Raw genomic sequence first — 17,217 nt, 5'->3', positions numbered from 1 at the left:
CCCTTTTTGGGGGGTAGGCACGGTACGATCTTGTAGCTACCTTGCCAAATCAGCTTTGTTTGACCTTAGGAACCATCGTGCCAAGCAGCACCCCCTGAGACAAAAGTGTATACTCACTGCACTCAGCATACGAATTCAATTTCAAAAAATTATAAATTTTGAAAGGCTTTATCTCGGAAAGTCCTAAATCTACAGAGACAATTCTAGTCTCGTATTGTAGCAAATTGACGGCGCGATTCGGAATATGAATTAGAGACTAACTAGATACGATATAGTAAGGATATGTGACGTCCCACAGAAAAAGGTACCTTATGATGGTTGGCGCTAACGCTATTATTAACGCCGCTCCAATATTATCGCTACGCTATGCGTAAGCGCCGACCGCCATAAGGTACCTTTTTCCGTGGAACGCCACATATCTTTACTATTTCGATATCTAGTGAGTTCCTAATTCATTTCCCGAATCGAGCCGTTAGTCTACTTTAAAAGCGTTCTGAGAAGATACTATCAAAAACTAGTCCTTTAGGGTTATAATCGCCCAAATCTAAACAAAATCTGAAATTATCGCAGTTTTTTTCTATTTTTAACAAAGTTGCGTTCGGCGCTCGAGGTCTCAAACTTCGATTATTTATTGGCCTAATATCATAAACAAGTATGCAAAAAATCAAAATTACCGGATTTGACGTAAACGCCAAAAGTATAAAATTACGGTATTACCCCCTTATTCATAAACGTTTACTAAAGTTGACAAGCCTGTAATAATCGTTTGTCCCTTTCCGACGTATTGGTATGATGGAAAGGGACAATCTAGTCGATTGTCCCTTAATAATAATCTTATCGGCTCGTCAACTTTAGTAAAAGTTTATGAATAGTTTACGTTTATAGGGGGTTAGTATGTAGGTTACTGGTTATAATACTTATAATTATAATAAATGGTTTACGATGGGTGCTAGTGCTGATTCTGGCGGCAGAATATTGCAGTAGGTAATACCCCCTGTTGTGTATTTATTCACACGATGGCGGTGGCGTAGCGCTATTCATTATGGCTCCTCTACACGATGGGCCAACGCCGGCCACTCCAAGGGACGCATTAATGCGTTAGGGGGAGCAAGTGATATTGCTATCTCATTCTACCGCATGGCTGCGTCCCTTGGAGTGGCCGGCGCTGGCCCATCGTGTAGAGGAGCCATTAAATGGGTTGTTAAATCTAATTTAAGTAGCGTGCGGACGAATTCAAGCGGTTTTATAACGCGCGTTATAAGTTTTCAATGGATGACTAGAGTTAGACCAAGAAAAGTCTGCTGCGATTTTGATAGCCCACTCAGTGCAAGTGTTATTTGTAAGTCATAATTTCATAGTCGTTTGACGTTTAAAATAACTCTTGCACTGCGTGTGGACCATCAATATCGCTGCAGACTTTCTTTGGTCTAACTCTAGTACTTTATTCTCCATAAACGAGTGACCCACCCTAATAATTATGTCTGCAATTTCATGATCTTTGATTGTACTGTAGTGTTTTCCATTAGGAACAGTGCTCCAGTAGTCAAGGTAGTATCAAAACCAAATTAAATCTAGGTATAACAAGTTGCTTAAACAGAATCGGCCTCTTAAACTACTCTACTCCCAGAACAATTGTATTATGAGTTTTGTACCGGGTCGCAGTGATCTGAAATCAGAACTCAATATATAGTATATAGTATATATTACTGCAATGTTCTGCCGCCAGAGTGCAGCACTAATTTGTTTAGTAAACCATAGAGTATCTTATAGATATTAGTTAACACCTAGAAACAAGAAAGAAACTTGCCTTTCGCGCTCGGCTTTTGTTTTGCTTTGAAAAGAATTTTAATTTTGTTGCCGCGAAATTTTGATTAATTAGTACCTGTTACTACTATACCTACAGTATAGCATAATTATCACCATTATTTGTTCTGATTTAATTAAGTAATGTTTTTAAATATTTTGTATAAGGGCTGCTACTTATGCAACCTAAATAACCTAATTTACCTAATATACTTTGCTATTAAAATAAAGAGCTGCATGCTGTTACTGTTACACATACAGTTTATGCTTTGCACTTTGCGTCGTAATTGGTCACGAGAAAGCTAGGACCGAGACCGGCGAGACCTAATCTACGCTTGTGTCAGTGACTTGTTTTAATAGGCTAGGGGCAGATGACTTTTTGTTAATGCTACCAGTCTTCGAACAACACCGGTTTCCGACACGTCTATCAGTCGATCGAGTTTGTTTTGAGCATGTCTATGTTGGCGGCCGATCGTAAGATCAGGCATATCGTGAAATTCCTAGGCATATCGTGAAACGTGAAAATCAATTGATTCGTTCCCTGAGTCGACGGGGTCCCCGCTACGCGGGGCTTCTATAATTCTGGGCAGTTTGCCCTTCGGGCATCTGAAACAACCTAACGAACCTATCTTACCTATATTTTTTAAATAAATAAATATTATAGGACATTCTTACACAGATTGACTAAGCCCCACGGTAAGCTCAAGAAGGCTTGTGTTGTGGGTACTCATCAGACAACGATATATTATATAATACACAAATACTTAAATACATAGAAAACACCCATGACTCAGGAACAAATATCTGTATCATCATACAAATAAATGCCCTTACTGGGATTTGAACCCAGGACCATCGGCTTCGCAGGCAGGGTCACTACCCACTAGGCCAGACCAGTCGTCAATATTGGTTTAATGTGACTATCCTCAAAACAATACACAAGAACATTACGATCTGCCTGATCTTACGATCGGCCGCCGACATCTATACAAAATACAGAAACGACAGTCAATCTGATAATCGAGCGGTATGTACCTACTGAATTTACTGTACTTTGTCGTTAGCAATGTATCGAATATTGCGTTTTTTTTTATTTACTAATATTAAATTTAATTATGACAATTACAATTCTTAATTATTTAAATTATGTAACTGTCATGAAATAGTAGACATAATGTGCATAACGTAACCCATTTTATCCGCGGCGAATACCGGTCCGAGCGTAAGCGAGGGCCTACACAAGTCGAGGATAAAATGGACATTTATATTCGAGTTATATTTAGGTACTCTACTATTCACTTCGATTGCGAGTAAAATATTCAGAAGTATCAAATATTCAAAGTCATTTTACAGTATTTATTCAAGAGTAAAGAATTGAGTACTCGGACCCAAGCACGGCTGCGTGCGGCGCATCGGCCGCGGGGCACATGAAGGGAAAATTCGTATACTTGTATACCATGACAAAAAGTAGTGACCGGTAGACCTCGGTAGGTCACAAAAACTTATGGGAAGCAACAAAAGAAAGTTATGTGCTTTGCGCAGAGTAAGCTCTGGGCGGGCGGCGCGGGGCGGGCGAGCGGGCGCAAATAGTCGGCGCGGCGCAGTCGGACTCAGCCCCGAGGCGGACCAGCCGCGCGCGACTCCCGCGACTCGACCGACCAACCGCACCAGTGCGCGCGTTACCCTAGACCTCCCGTGCTAGTGCTGTGAGCCAGTGACTGTGAACGAACCGAACCTGACCACCGGAGCCCCTCCGCCCAGTGCCCTCGTCGTCTCCAGCCACGGCGCAGGCTCACCACGAGCGACATCAAGGTTATAAGGAAGGTAAACAACGAGCTTTCATTCATAATTTTATGCCTACTTATAATGGTAGTTATGAATTTATAATTCAACATCGATTTGTCTAGGACTTAATATTACATGAGAGCGCGAAAATTATAAAATATTCAGAATGATTAGTCGTAAAATTAATCAATAAGGACTATTATGTTTGAGTAAGCTCTTCAAATTTTTCACTAAAGTCAAAACAGTCATTTAGCTCGTTATAGTCTTAATTAGAGTAATAAAAATGTCTACGTAATTTACACGTGTAGCTATAAATTGTCTTAAATCAACACTCGTAGAGACACTTGCGAGCATAAACTTTTGTTTGCTCCGATGGTATGTGGGTGCATGACACACAGTGACCCATTTTCGCAACATCGAGATTCGACAACTGAACATTTGGCAATAAGTCCGAGAGCGGGACACTTCACGGTTGTTCTCGCTGTCTTTGATCATTGTATTTTAAGAATATTTGGAAGCTCCGCATGTCTGACAATCGCGTTAATGTTTTAAATTTGAGGTATTGATCGTTAAGTGCGCATTCAATGCAGCAGAGATTTATAAACTCTTATCCAAGCGATCTGTGCTGTCAATATTCAATATGAGTATAAAATTATAGTTTTAAAGAACGCCCAATGGTCAAAAAACTCCTTCTTATTCACGAAGTTACACCTCATAAAAACATAGCAAACTGAATTAGCAAAATAAGTTTAGGAGGGGGGGGGGGGGAAACAAGGAAGGCATGGCAATTATTAGCTTTGAAGAGCAGAATCAATATAAAGTTACAATCATCAAAGAAATTGCAGGGGATCATGGAGCCAATAGGGTTTATTTTATTAACAGCTATTAACAGAGATTTATTTGAAATATACATTAACACAGCTGTCTTCGTTTGACTTTTTATTTATAATGAGAATTATGAGCATTTAAAATTTGTATGAATATTGTATTTAAAACGCTCCTAATTGTTATACGAATCAAAAAAATAAAAAAAATATCGTAGGATAAGGGGCATAGCCATGGTTAATATAATTCAAACTGTGTAAAAATACTTTCCATAATGTCAATAGTTATTCAGAGAGGAAAACGGAAACTACGTTTGTATGAAGAAGCTATCCCCCACTATGCTCTTAACGAATCGAGCTTCTTAAAGGGTCCATTGATTAACAGTCCGTCGGACGGTATCGGCCTGTCAGATAGAACAAAACTTTGACAGTTCCGAACAACTGACAGGCAGATACCGTCCGGCGGACTGTTAATCAGTGGGCCCCCTTAAAGAGGAGACTAACTTCAAGAACGAATTCATAGCTTAAATTTAAGCCGCCTAAATACAATATTATACACAGATTGAGCCAGTGAAGTGATTACATAGCAGAAAATATCTGTTCAACCCGCAAAGCGCAGCTCCCGACCGATCTGCAAATACTGTCCAGCAAATAGCCCGGCCCGGAGCGCACCGCGCCCGGCTGTTTACTCACCCCTTGTCTACTCTACTCCTTGCCAATTAAGAATGCGTGCCTCGCAGTTCGACTGTATTAACCTACTTAATACTTGTAGTTGGCTATTGACAGCCTATTACCAATAACCCGCTAACCTAATACCTAAGAATGAAATTGTTGCTATATCGCGGGAGAGCAATAAACACATGTTAAAAGTGTTTATTAATTTAAAAATAAATTAGTACTAATTTAAACTACCTATAAATACAGTATCAAAAAGGGGTCCCTTTGTTTCCCATAAAGTTTTAAGTCATAATGTATTGTTTGACATATTATCGTTAGTCATAAAACTGAAACCGTTAACTTTTCAGGATTTTCCTAAGGTTATGCTATAGATAGGTTAGGTTAGGTTAGGTTTGTTTTGTGGCAATCCTGAAAAGTTACGCGTTTCTGAGAAAAACCAATTATGACTAACGAAAATTCTGACAATCAATACATTATGACTTAAAACTATTTGGGAAACAATAGAGACCCTATAAAAAAACCTATAAAGGACCCAATCATAAAAGAAATGCCCCGTCTAAAAGTTCGGCCTGCGGCATTTTAATTTTTAATTCTAGTAATATCTAGTTGATATGTATGAAAATATGATTGATACAATAAAATTGTATTTAAAAATACAAAACATTATAAAATATTTTTCACTACACCAACTGGTAAAGGCTCTCTTGATTGTTCAAAAACCGATATCAAAGTTACCTACATTTTATTCACATGTGAGGCAAAGCAATCAAATGCAAATTTTGAGTTGTTTTCTTATGTTTGCTGGTTGAATTGACTTTTAAATGATGATTTTGGATGATAATTAAGTATTTAATAACATTCATTTGGATTTGATTTGGTTTGATTTTGTATGATATTTTACATTTAATATTTGCTTTGGGTTGGTGTGGTGAAACATTTTGTGTTTCACTCGGGGGCAAATTTTATTTCACCCTCGTGCTTTGAAACCCTCGCAACGCTCAAGATTCCATTTTTCGAACCACTCGCTACGCTTGTGGTTCAATTTTGGAATCTCTCGCTTGCTCGGGTATCAATATTAGCACGAGCGGTTAAACATATCGGTTTTTGAACAATCAAGAGAGCCTTCTCTTGATTGTTCAAAAACCGATATCAAAGTTACCTACATTTTATTCACATGTGAGGCAAAGTAATCAAATGCAAATTTTGAGTTGTTTTCTTATGTTTGCTGGTTGAATTGACTTTTAAATGATGATTTTGGATGATAAGTATTTAATAACATTCATTTGGATTTGATTTTGTTTGATATTTTACATTTAATATTTGCTTTGGGTTGGTGTGGTGAAAAATTTTGTGTTTCACTCGGGGGCAAATTTTGTTTCACCCTCGTGCTTTGAAACCCTCGCAACGCTCAAGATTCCATTTTTCGAACCACTCGCTACGCTTGTGGTTCAATTTTGGAATCTCTCGCTTGCTCGGGTATCAATATTAGCACGAGCGGTTAAACATATCGGTTTTTGAACAATCAAGAGAGCCTTCTCTTGATTGTTCAAAAACCGATATCAAAGTTACCTACATTTTATTCACATGTGAGGCAAAGTAATCAAATGCAAATTTTGAGTTGTTTTCTTATGTTTGCTGGTTGAATTGACTTTTAAATGATGATTTTGGATGATAAGTATTTAATAACATTCATTTGGATTTGATTTTGTTTGATATTTTACATTTAATATTTGCTTTGGGTTGGTGTGGTGAAAAATTTTGTGTTTCACTCGGGGGCAAATTTTGTTTCACCCTCGTGCTTTGAAACCCTCGCAACGCTCAAGATTCCATTTTTCGAACCACTCGCTACGCTCGTGGTTCAATTTTGGAATCTTTCGCTTGCTCGGGTATTAATATTAGCACGAGCGGTTAAACAACAACTTTGCCCCCTTGTAAAACAAATAACAATTTCTTGCCTGTATATGAGGATTATAAATCGATAACCCAAACGCAATTCTTCCTATTCGCGATTCCTATACAATATGGATTCCACACAACTGCAGTTTACTACATTCGTGATTCCACTCAGTTTTTTTTTTTTACGCAATCGAGATTCTTCCTATTCATGATTCTACACAATATTTTTTCGACGCAACCACAGTTTACTACATTCGGGATTCCATACAGCCGTTATTGTTTTTATTTTATTTTATTATAACACAATATCTACTATGCAACGCCACAGATATTACCTTGGAAGTCGTAGCAGCAGCGGCGTAGCACGAGCGTAGACATGCTACGGGAAGTTAAATATTAGGTAACGCATTGGGAGGTTTCGTGTCTACATTCTACGAAGTAATGTAATTTGAAGTATTTTTAATTGATGTTCATTAATTGAAATTGTAATTTAATAAAGCTCATTTAATTTGTGTTGTTTTAGTTAAACGCATAGGTACTTGTACTGTAGGTATTATGTAAAGGTGACTTTGTACAAAGAGGTTGACGACCCGACTCGAACAATACTTAGGGGCTGTTCAGAAATTACGTCATCTATTTTTGACGATTATTTGAATGAATGACCCCGTTTCCTCCAACCTCATGCTACCATCATCCGATGTGCAGACCCCCCCCCCCCTAATTTGAAATGACGTAGGTAATTTATGAATAGCCCCTTATAAGAAGTCACCTCCATCAAGAAATCATCGGTCACTGTCAAAAGTAACATTTCTTCAATCAATAAACGTCACTTTAGACACTTATAAATCGGTATCGTACCGCTGCGACTTCTTATAAGCATTGTTCGAATCGGGCCGTAAGTTTTGAAATGTACTCTGAAGTTTCAAATATATAATTATTAGAGCATTATGATTTCGTTAGATTAAAGTTAGGACGAATGTTCCTTATTCTGGCAGCGCCGGATTCCAAACAAAAATAAACACAATACGGATGTATTTAATTAACTAATATTTAGGTATTATATGTTGTTTTTGAGCTTAATCGGTCCTCACCACGGTATCGCTTTCGTAACCTGTCACTTTAGTAAAAACGAATGCCTACGGCAATTCTTGGGATTAGTTGCCAAGCGGACCCCATGCTCCCATGAGCCGTGGCAAAATGCCGGGATAACGCAAGAAAGAAGAAGGTCCAAAAATTTTATATGTAGATATAGTGTCTGGTACCTACATTAGATAGTCAAGAGCATTGAAAGCGAAACGTTAACCTATATATTTTTATTGCTTATGTATATATGTGTGGTACAGACCGTGTCGTCCGTTTTACGATGCCTGTATATGATGAACTGTAACTGAGAATAAGTACTTATTCCTTCCATGTGGGGGAATACGGCCGGTCCCAGTAAAGTAGACATTCAGGAACGTAGCATCAACTAAAGAAATACAATTTGTTGAAACCGCTAGGGTTACTTAGCAACAACAAATTTTGTAGCTAATTCCCCTGACGAACTTAGCAATAAAATGATAATTTCTACTGATAGTTACTAGCGTGTGAATCAACACTTTGCAAAGTGGATTCACCTTGTTTTATGAATAGTTTTTCTGTGAAGGCGTGGGCTTAGCGAGCGCATTCATGTTATTATTTGCCAACTCGTCACTTTGAGCTTCGCACGCCACAGGTGACTGGTTCTAATTCACTAACATTCTGACTCATCTGTTAGCGTGTCGCTGTAATCGTGTTGACCTACAGATTCATAAAAACTATGCGTATTTGGAGGTCAGATATATTCTGGTTTGCCCTGTAGCGAGAGGCTCTATTAAGCATTGTAAATATTAGTACTGAGTGATGTGCATAACCGCCTTGTCACGACGACAAAACTTTCAGTAATTTGGTCTATCCTTTTATATTCGCGAGTTATGTATACGTTTCAACATAGTTGGTAACTTTTTACACGACTGCCAAAAAAAAAAGAGTGTATTGTTTTCAGCGTTCAAGTTTGTAGGTATGTATATATTTTGCATTGGACGGTTTTGAATTCGCTAGATTAAAATGAATCAAAAACTTAAAGTTTGAGTTGATTTGTTCTGTAAATATCAGGTGGCTATGGCATAATATAGTTTATTAAAATTTCAAGCTTGATACGTACAATGAATAAAAAAATCTATTTTATTATTGATGATTTTACCTATTTGGATTGATTTAAACTTTGTTTAAAATACACCGGAGAAACTGGAAACATTCAATTCTTTGTGCCCGTTTCATATTTCTGTGACCCGTAGGTACCCAGTTGCGTCATTCATCCAATAAATAATTCAAATCCCTCCAACATTCGACCTAAAACACAGACAAAACATCCTCCAGACTGAGCATAGTCGCGCTACCCCCCTCTGCCACGCATACGGCAATTTTACTCCATGTTCGAGTCGAAAGTGTCTTTGTGTGACGTCCGTGTCTTTGAATGGACCAATCACGGCACGGGACTTCGCTCACCTCGTCCTTTTGTCGTCATTTTTGGCATCATCGGTTGCATGAAATAATTGCTCTAAACTCGGTCTAGAGGATTCCTAGTCTATGTTTTAAAACAATGGACTTAACGATCGTAATTTGTTTTGTTGTTTGTTTATTATTTACACTAGTGCATTAATCGCACTAACAGTGTAAGAATCCAGATTAATTCAGACCGTAAATGAGTGACGACACGGTTTATTCATACTATTAGAGTAGTCTAATACTAACTGACCTCTCGATTTCAGTGTAATATCAACGTTCGTGCATTCTGATAAGGTATACAATGGCGCATTTATAATCGGCGTGGCGTACAAAGGGTTAAAGAAGTTACACATTAATTTCAAAACATTTTACGACATATTAGGTACACCGTTTCGTAAGAACTATTATATAATCTGTGACACCGTAGTCTAAATAATATTTGTCGCCGGTGAAATATAAGATTTCTAAAGGTATTATATGCAAAGGTATTATAAATTATAATGTATGTGTATGTCAGAATACTTAGATACTCGTACGTATCCGTATACCAATATCTTATATCTTAGGTGCTAGTGCACTAATTATTCCAATATTCCCAATCAAATAATAATATAGGTACATATTAGGTCACGCTCTTACAAATAGCTATTTATTATTATTGTGGTGTTGTGGGCCTTTGAGTGTCGCATCGACCAGCATTGATCTATTGTGACGGCCCTTTAAAGTTCATTACTAATGCCCGTTGCATCCAGAAAGTTCCAGATTCTTTGGGCCGTAATGTTCTGTACCTCATAGGGTTGCACTACGTGTCGCCCTAGGTAGGTACTTCTTTTTGACATTAGTGGTCCACAAGAGCAGAGAATGTGCATTGCAGTCTCCTCTGACTCCTGACAGAACCTGCATGTCGCATCTTGTTTCTTCCCAATTTGAAACATATGTTTATTCAACTTACAGTGTCCAGTCAGTATTCTGGTCACCGCGCAGGTTTTGTGCCTTTTGAGTCCTAAAAGCTCTTTAGCAGTTCTGCTGTAAAACCCTTTGATTAGAGCTTTCGAGTGTTCTTGTCCTTTAACGAACTTCCACCACTCGGTTGCTCTCGTTTTTTCTAACTTGCTGAGCAGAGAATATGCATCCCGTTTTGTGATTCCACAGAACGGTTCTGGGCCGACCAGGGGTGTGTCTGCGCCCTTTCTAGCAAGTTCGTCCGCTTCTTCGTTTCCGTTAATGTCGGAGTGCCCTGGTACCCATCTAAGTGTGACCTTGTTGGAGTTAGCCAGTGCATTTAGGTTTGTTTTACAGTTCTGGACTAGTTTTGAGTTTGACTCAAGGGATTCTAGTGCCAGCAGAGCAGCCTGGCTGTCTGAGTTGATGTAGATATGCTGGTGTCTTAGGTTTCTATCCAGGTTGATCTCCGCACATTTGTTGATGGCGAAGACTTCTGCCTGGAAGATTGAGGCCTGTGTGCCCATGCTGACGCTAGCTCTGAGCTTAGGTCTCTCACCATAGATCCCACATCCTACATCATTGCCTTTTTTGGAACCATCTGTATACCAAACGTGGCTTCCCTCTTCGACGTACATTTGGTTGTTGATCCATTTGTCTCTAGGAGGTATTTCTACTGTGTACAGTTTGGTGAGATGACATTCGGTGTGCGTGTCATCAGTGGGCATGCTAAGGGTTCTATTTGCAAAAACCCAGGCCTTTAGATTGGCTAATGCCTGAGAGCGCCATTTTGGCCTGTTTAGCGTGCATATTCTGTAGACGCACTGCTTGGCCTCCTTTTGCACCTGCAGGTGGAGTGGTATGATGTCTAGCAGTGCATCTAGGGCCGCTCCCGGTGTCGAGGAGAAGGCGCCTGTTGCTGTTAAACAAGCCGTGCGTTGCAGGCTGTTTAGAGTGTCTATTGCTGTCTTTTGGTTGGTTTTGTTACACCAGACTGCGGAGGCGTAGGTGACAATTGGCCTCACTACCGCTGTGTATAACCACATAGCAATTTTGGGTCTTAAGCCCCATCTTGCTCCTGCCATTCGACAGCATGACCACATGGCCATTTTTGCTTTTTGCATAGTGTTTCTCAGGTGAGGGTTCCAAGTTAACTTTTGGTCAAAAGTGACCCCTAGATACTTGACCTCATCCGAGAACGGTATTATTTGTCCATTAAGTCTTGGTTTTATTAGTTTATCGAGCTTCCGTTTCCTTGTGAATGGTACTATTACAGTCTTGCTCGGATTAATGGACAAGTCATTTTCTTTACACCATTTGAATATTGTGTTTGGAGCTCCTTGCATTAGGTTGGATATGGTGCTGAGGCAAGGGCCTTTGACGATAACTACAAGGTCGTCGGCATATCCTTGTGTGTCAAAGTCTTGGCCTGACATGATTGCAAGAAGTTGGTCCACTGCTAGGGTCCATAATAGTGGGGATAGAACGCCTCCTTGTGGGCACCCTCTAGTGGTATAAAATGCATGCTCTATATTATTCATGGTCAAAGTGGCTACTCTGTTCGAGAGCATGCTATGTACCCATCTGGTGGTGATTTCGTCTACTCCCTTTGATGTCATACCATTGAGTATGGTCTCTGTGGGCGTGTTGTCGAAAGCACCTTCAACATCAAGGATCGCACATAGAGCGGTTTGCTTTTCCTCTAGGGTTTTTTGCACCTTGTCAACCAGGTCGAGTAGGGCAGTCTCCGTAGATTTTCCCTTTTGGTAAGCATGTTGGTTTACGCTTAGTGGTCTCTCCACCAGGTATTTCGCTCTAATGTGCTGATCAATGATTCTTTCCATCGTTTTGAGTAAGAACGATGTTAGACTAATGGGTCTGAAGGATTTAGGCTGTGAATAGTCCTTTTTCCCTGCTTTTGGTATAAATCGTACCTTGACCCTAGTCCATTGATCTGGTATAATTCCCCACGCAAAACTTGCTCGGAATATTCTGACCAGATGCGGGAGGAGGAGGTCCTGTCCTTGCTGTAAAAGCGCTGGAAACACTCCGTCTTCTCCCGCCGATTTAAATGGTTTAAATTTTCCCAAAGCCCATTTAATTTTGTTTGGTCTAAAGATGTTAGTTGCCAAATTCCAGTCTATATTGCGTGCCCTGTGGATTTGATTATTCCTTTGGGCGCATAACTGTGTGTTACTGGTTGTGTACGAACCGGGGAAGTGGGTGCCTCTGAGCAGGTCTAGAGTTTCCTCTTCTGTGTTCGTAAAAGTGCCATCTGGTCTTTTAAGAAGACCGAGGTAGTTGGTTGGTGTCTTGGAGAGTATTTTGTGAATTCGTGCTCCTTTGTGAGTTTGGGCAATCTCTTCACAAAACCTTCTCCAGGACTTCCTTTTTGCCTTCCTGATTTGTTTATTATATTCAGTCAGTGCTCTACCATACCTTTCCCACTCATTCGGTGTGGTAGAGTGATTGAATATGCGACGTGTGGACCTGCGGAGGTTTTCTAGCCTTTTGTTCCACCACGTCGTTGAGTTAGTAGTTTTTGACTCCTTCAAAGGACAATTTTGTTCGTAGGCCTTAAGTATGCCTTCGGATAATAAGTCGACTGTTAGGTTGAGAGAGTCTGGTGTTTTAACATATTTTGGTAAATCCTTTAGACGGTTTTCGAGGTCAGTCTTATAGGCTTCCCATGACGTTTCTTTTGGATTTCTACGCATTAGTGATTCCCTAGCTAGAGAGTCTTTAACACTGAACACAATATGTCTGTGGTCCGACATTGAGTTTTCGCTACTGACTCGCCAGTCGACTAGGCAGCTTGCCGCCTTTTCAGTAGCAAAGGTTATATCTAATACTTCTTGCCTAGCTCTAGTTACGAAGGTGGGCGTGTTGCCCTTATTCAACAAGTGCAGACAATTGGTAAAGATAAATTAGGATAGTAACTCACCCCTTTTGTTGATTCCAGTGCTCCCCCAGATGGTGTGGTGGGCGTTGGCATCACACCCCACAATAAGTTCCGCCTTTTGTGCCTGAGCGTACTCTAGCACTTTAGTCAGTTCTGCTGTAGGGTCTTGCTTCTCTCCGGGCAGGTAGGCGGAGCAAACTATTACCTTCAGTGCTCCTCTCCCTTTGAGATTGACATAGGCAGCTACGGTGTCTTCACTGCATAGTTCTGCAACAGGCAAGAAGTTAATGTTTTTGTTAAATACGATGCAGGCTCTCGGTTTAGCACCTTTTTCGTCGATTAGTACCTTTCCTGCTCTGTTGAGTCCTGTTACCATGGATTTGTTGTTTATCCATGGTTCTTGTATGAGGGCGATGTCCAGGCCATTTTCGCCGAAGAGTTTCTCTACGACCGCAGTGGCCGCTATGGCGTGGTGTAGATTGGCCTGTAGGAACATCACCCCCCTACCCCTGGTTGCGTCGTTATTTGCCACGGCGGTGGGCACTGTTGTGCCCTTGGTGGCCTCCTCCGTTCCCTCTACCCCTTGGACGGTTTTTGCCCCTGTGGCCTCCCCTGTTGGCGAGAAACCGCTGCATCCCCGAGGATCCTGGAGTAGGATTGGAGGTGGAAGGAGCCGCCCGCTTTGGGCCGGAAGGCACCTTTGGGGCGGGTGTTTGGGTTAGGGTGGTGGGTGGGACAGGGATTGCAGGCTGCGGTGTAGGGTTTTGGGTGGGTTGCGTTTCTGGCTGTTGGGTCTTAGGTTGGCCCTTTAGCCGAAACTGGACCTCCCGGAAACCTAGGTTTGCCTTTAGGCCCTTTTTTTGAAGGTTCTCCACCGACACGTCGTCTAGAGACAGGGTTACCATAACCCCGCCCTTTTCGACTTTGGTGTGGAGAATCTTCCATAACTCTGTGTGCAGCCCCTGGTTCTGCGCATAGAGTAGAGATAGCGACTGCTTGACCTTGGAGTCGTCTATCTCAGGCATGAACACCATCCCTATATTAGGCTTAGGAAGCTCATTTTCAGGGATGACCCCGAGGTTGGCTTCCGGCCATGGTTTTAGGGTTGGTGTTATTTCCTCAAGCCAGGCTTTAGATCTTTGGTCACTGCATGTAATGAGTAACCAGCCTGGCTTGTAAGCGTAACCCTTAAACTTTGGTCCCTTGTCCATTTCCAGGGTCGCAATCTTTTGCAGGATGGTATTGCATAGGGACCCCAATTGCGCGACATTCATCGGCTTGGAGTCCTTGATTCCGACCCGGACTTGGCTAAGGACCTCGTTATAGGGTTGTGGAGGTTGGGGTTGGGTTGTAGGGCTCTCACTCACCTTTGGGAACTTGCTAGCGTTACCCTGTGGCGATTTCTCCTCCGAGCGCGGCCGTTTGGCCGATTTCGGCTCGGGTTTGGAGTGTGAGGACCCGAACTTGTACCCCATCTTTTTAAGTTCCGCAAAGCTCTTTGCGGACAGTTGTAGCGCTTCCTCGTGCGCCACTCCTAGTCCTCTAAGAGCTTTGTAGCGGCCCTTCACAGAGCCCGTCAATTTCTTGACGGACTTGCGCGTGTCAGGGTTGGGAGCCTCCGTTGGGTTGTTTGGGCAATGAGTATCGCTCCTTTCAACCGTGTCGGCGCTCTCCACTCCCTCCATGGCTTGCTCCGATGTTTGGGCAGAATCTTCCGCACCTACCATCAGGGGCATTAGTTCCTGGCATAGGTCTTCCAGGGTACCTTCAGTTTTTTTATTTGCTTCTTCCATACAAATCCCACGAGAAGCTAGGGAAAAATGTGGTCAGTTGCCAGCAGAGCCCCGCTTGCTGGAACAAGGCAAAATACACCTCGAGGTTGCCCGGTATCGAGGGTCATCGTTAGCGACTGAGCTCCCCCTCAGCCACGCATCTCTCGGCACGATTGGTCCACCTTAGATTGGGGTTTATTAAAGAGGTTGTCTCCTCTTGGAGTGGAGTAGGAGTTGTGGAGTGAAAGGGAAGTCTAGGGTTTGCATTCCGGGTCCCAAATGTGCGGAAGGGTTATTCCGCACATTCAGGCTCCGGACTGCAAACCCTAGAAGATAGAAAGTTGAGACGGGAATAAAGAAAGGAAGTGACATTTTGGATCATGGGATTGAAAGATGGAATTCTAGGGTAAGGACAGGAACACCTGGCGGGTTGGAATGCCACAACATTTGGCGTGGCCCACACCAGGCGGGGCCCTCATACTTCGCTACTAGTGGTCCGGGGTAAGTTGGTAAATATAGCGACGCCCGATCCGACCACTAGCATTGCCCAGGAGGGACGACCCACCCACCAATGAGACCCTGGGTGGGTTCGGCCCTGATCCGCGGCGGCAGATACAAATAGCTAGTGAGCGAGAAGTGAAAAATAAATAAATAAAATAAAATTATTTCAGACAATTGACAGTTTATATTTTTAGATTAAATAAAATTAAAAATTACAAATAAACTAAAATTAACTAACTAGAGGAGATGAACCACCCAATTAGGTTATCTTAAACCTAAACACCGTCGCCAATTCTCCCTCAATTGCTCAAAGGTTAACTGGAAGAGATCCCTGAAAGGGAAAAGTTCGCCTTTGTACTAATGATGTGTGTTTTCCTGTTTTATGTTTTTTTGTACAGTTACGTGTTTTATTTACCTACTACGTTACTACTAGGTACCAAAGACATATGTATCTTCGTATAAAATGAATATTGTCTAAGAAAAAAACGTGCCTCGGAAATCAAGAAAAAGTCATTCTCGGATAGATGCCGTACACACCTTTGAGCTTTGGCCTATTCTCGGCTAGATGGCGTGACGAAACCGTGTCATATTTAACCATTTTAACACATAGATATCAGTGAATGAACATGGGTCAAAGTGATATTGAAATAATAAAATCATTTATCCATATATATTCATATTTTTGATAATTTTGTACGTGTTTATTTTGAGTTATAGTCGTGTGTCGATAGATGGCAGTAAATTTACAGTGACTACAACATTTATTTACTATGACAGGACCCCTCTATACTATCTATTCTTTTTGTAGGTACAAACACTTCTGTGTGTCGAATAAGGCCTCTGTTAAAAGTGTCTCTCCATTTTATAATAATGTACGTATATTTTAATGAGAATGCATCTAAGTGTAGCTTTTAAGTGTGTCAAAAGCACACGTCTGCATGGATCGAAGCAAGTTACATGTTACTGGCATATTGATCCAACGTCTTTGACCGTCTACGTTTCGGCGTGCCGCGGCTGCTATCTATTATTGATTGCTTTTATGTTCTAAGGAGATGAACCACCCAAATTGGTATCTTTAGATCTAAACACCCCACCGTCTCCAATTCTCCCTCAATAGCTCAAACGTTAACCGAAGAGATCCCTGAAACGGAAAAGTTCATCTTTGTACTAATGATGTGTATTTTTCCTGTTTTATGTTTCTTTTTTGTACAGCAAAGTGTTTCAATACTACTAAACACTTCAAAGTGTGTCGAATAAGGCCTCTGTTAAAAGTGTCCAAGCTTTTTATAATTATGTGCGTATACTTTAATGAGAATGCATCTAAGTGTAGCTTTTAAGTGTGTCAAAAGCACACGTCTGCATGGATCGAAGCAAGTTACATATTGCTGGCATATTGATCCAATGTCTTTGACCGTCTACGTCTTACGGCGTGCCGCGGCTGCTATCTATTATTGATTGCTTTCATGTTCTAAGGTACCTAGTGGTGAAAGTGGGTGTTGGTAGCATTCGATGCCAAGTGTTATGGTGAAATATTAATGAAGTAGCAATTGTCACGGCGTCTGCTAGTAATAATTAATGAATACGCCAG

The 17,217-nt window shown here is 41.1% G+C and overlaps 2 protein-coding genes across 9 annotated transcripts in view; one reads left to right on the top strand and one right to left on the bottom strand.

The window, feature by feature from the left end:
* Window positions 1–3,382: 3,382 nt before the first annotated feature.
* Window positions 3,383–17,217, top strand: part of LOC134668892 (potassium voltage-gated channel protein Shab) — a 94,455-nt gene continuing 80,620 nt past the window's right edge. For 7 of the 8 annotated variants that reach the window (XM_063526388.1, XM_063526384.1, XM_063526383.1 and 4 more), the window contains exon 1: window positions 3,384–3,627. The gene's annotated coding sequence lies outside the window, so the exon portion shown is untranslated. Of the gene's footprint in view, window positions 3,628–17,217 lie in introns of all 8 variants that reach the window. The other variant, XM_063526386.1, reaches the window with a different exon arrangement.
* Window positions 13,543–15,426, bottom strand: LOC134668891 (uncharacterized). Its single transcript, XM_063526379.1, has 2 exons — window positions 13,703–15,426; window positions 13,543–13,623 (listed from the first exon to the last, which is right to left on the bottom strand). Exon 1 carries the CDS (start codon window positions 15,147–15,149, stop codon window positions 13,878–13,880), a length of 1,272 nt encoding a protein of 423 aa, XP_063382449.1. The 5' UTR covers window positions 15,150–15,426; the 3' UTR covers window positions 13,543–13,623; window positions 13,703–13,877.

This window comes from Cydia fagiglandana, chromosome 11, assembly GCF_963556715.1.
Source record: "Cydia fagiglandana chromosome 11, ilCydFagi1.1, whole genome shotgun sequence".
In the NCBI taxonomy this organism is placed as follows: domain Eukaryota; kingdom Metazoa; phylum Arthropoda; class Insecta; order Lepidoptera; family Tortricidae; genus Cydia; species Cydia fagiglandana.
This window is presented reverse-complemented; position numbering and strand designations above follow the sequence as displayed.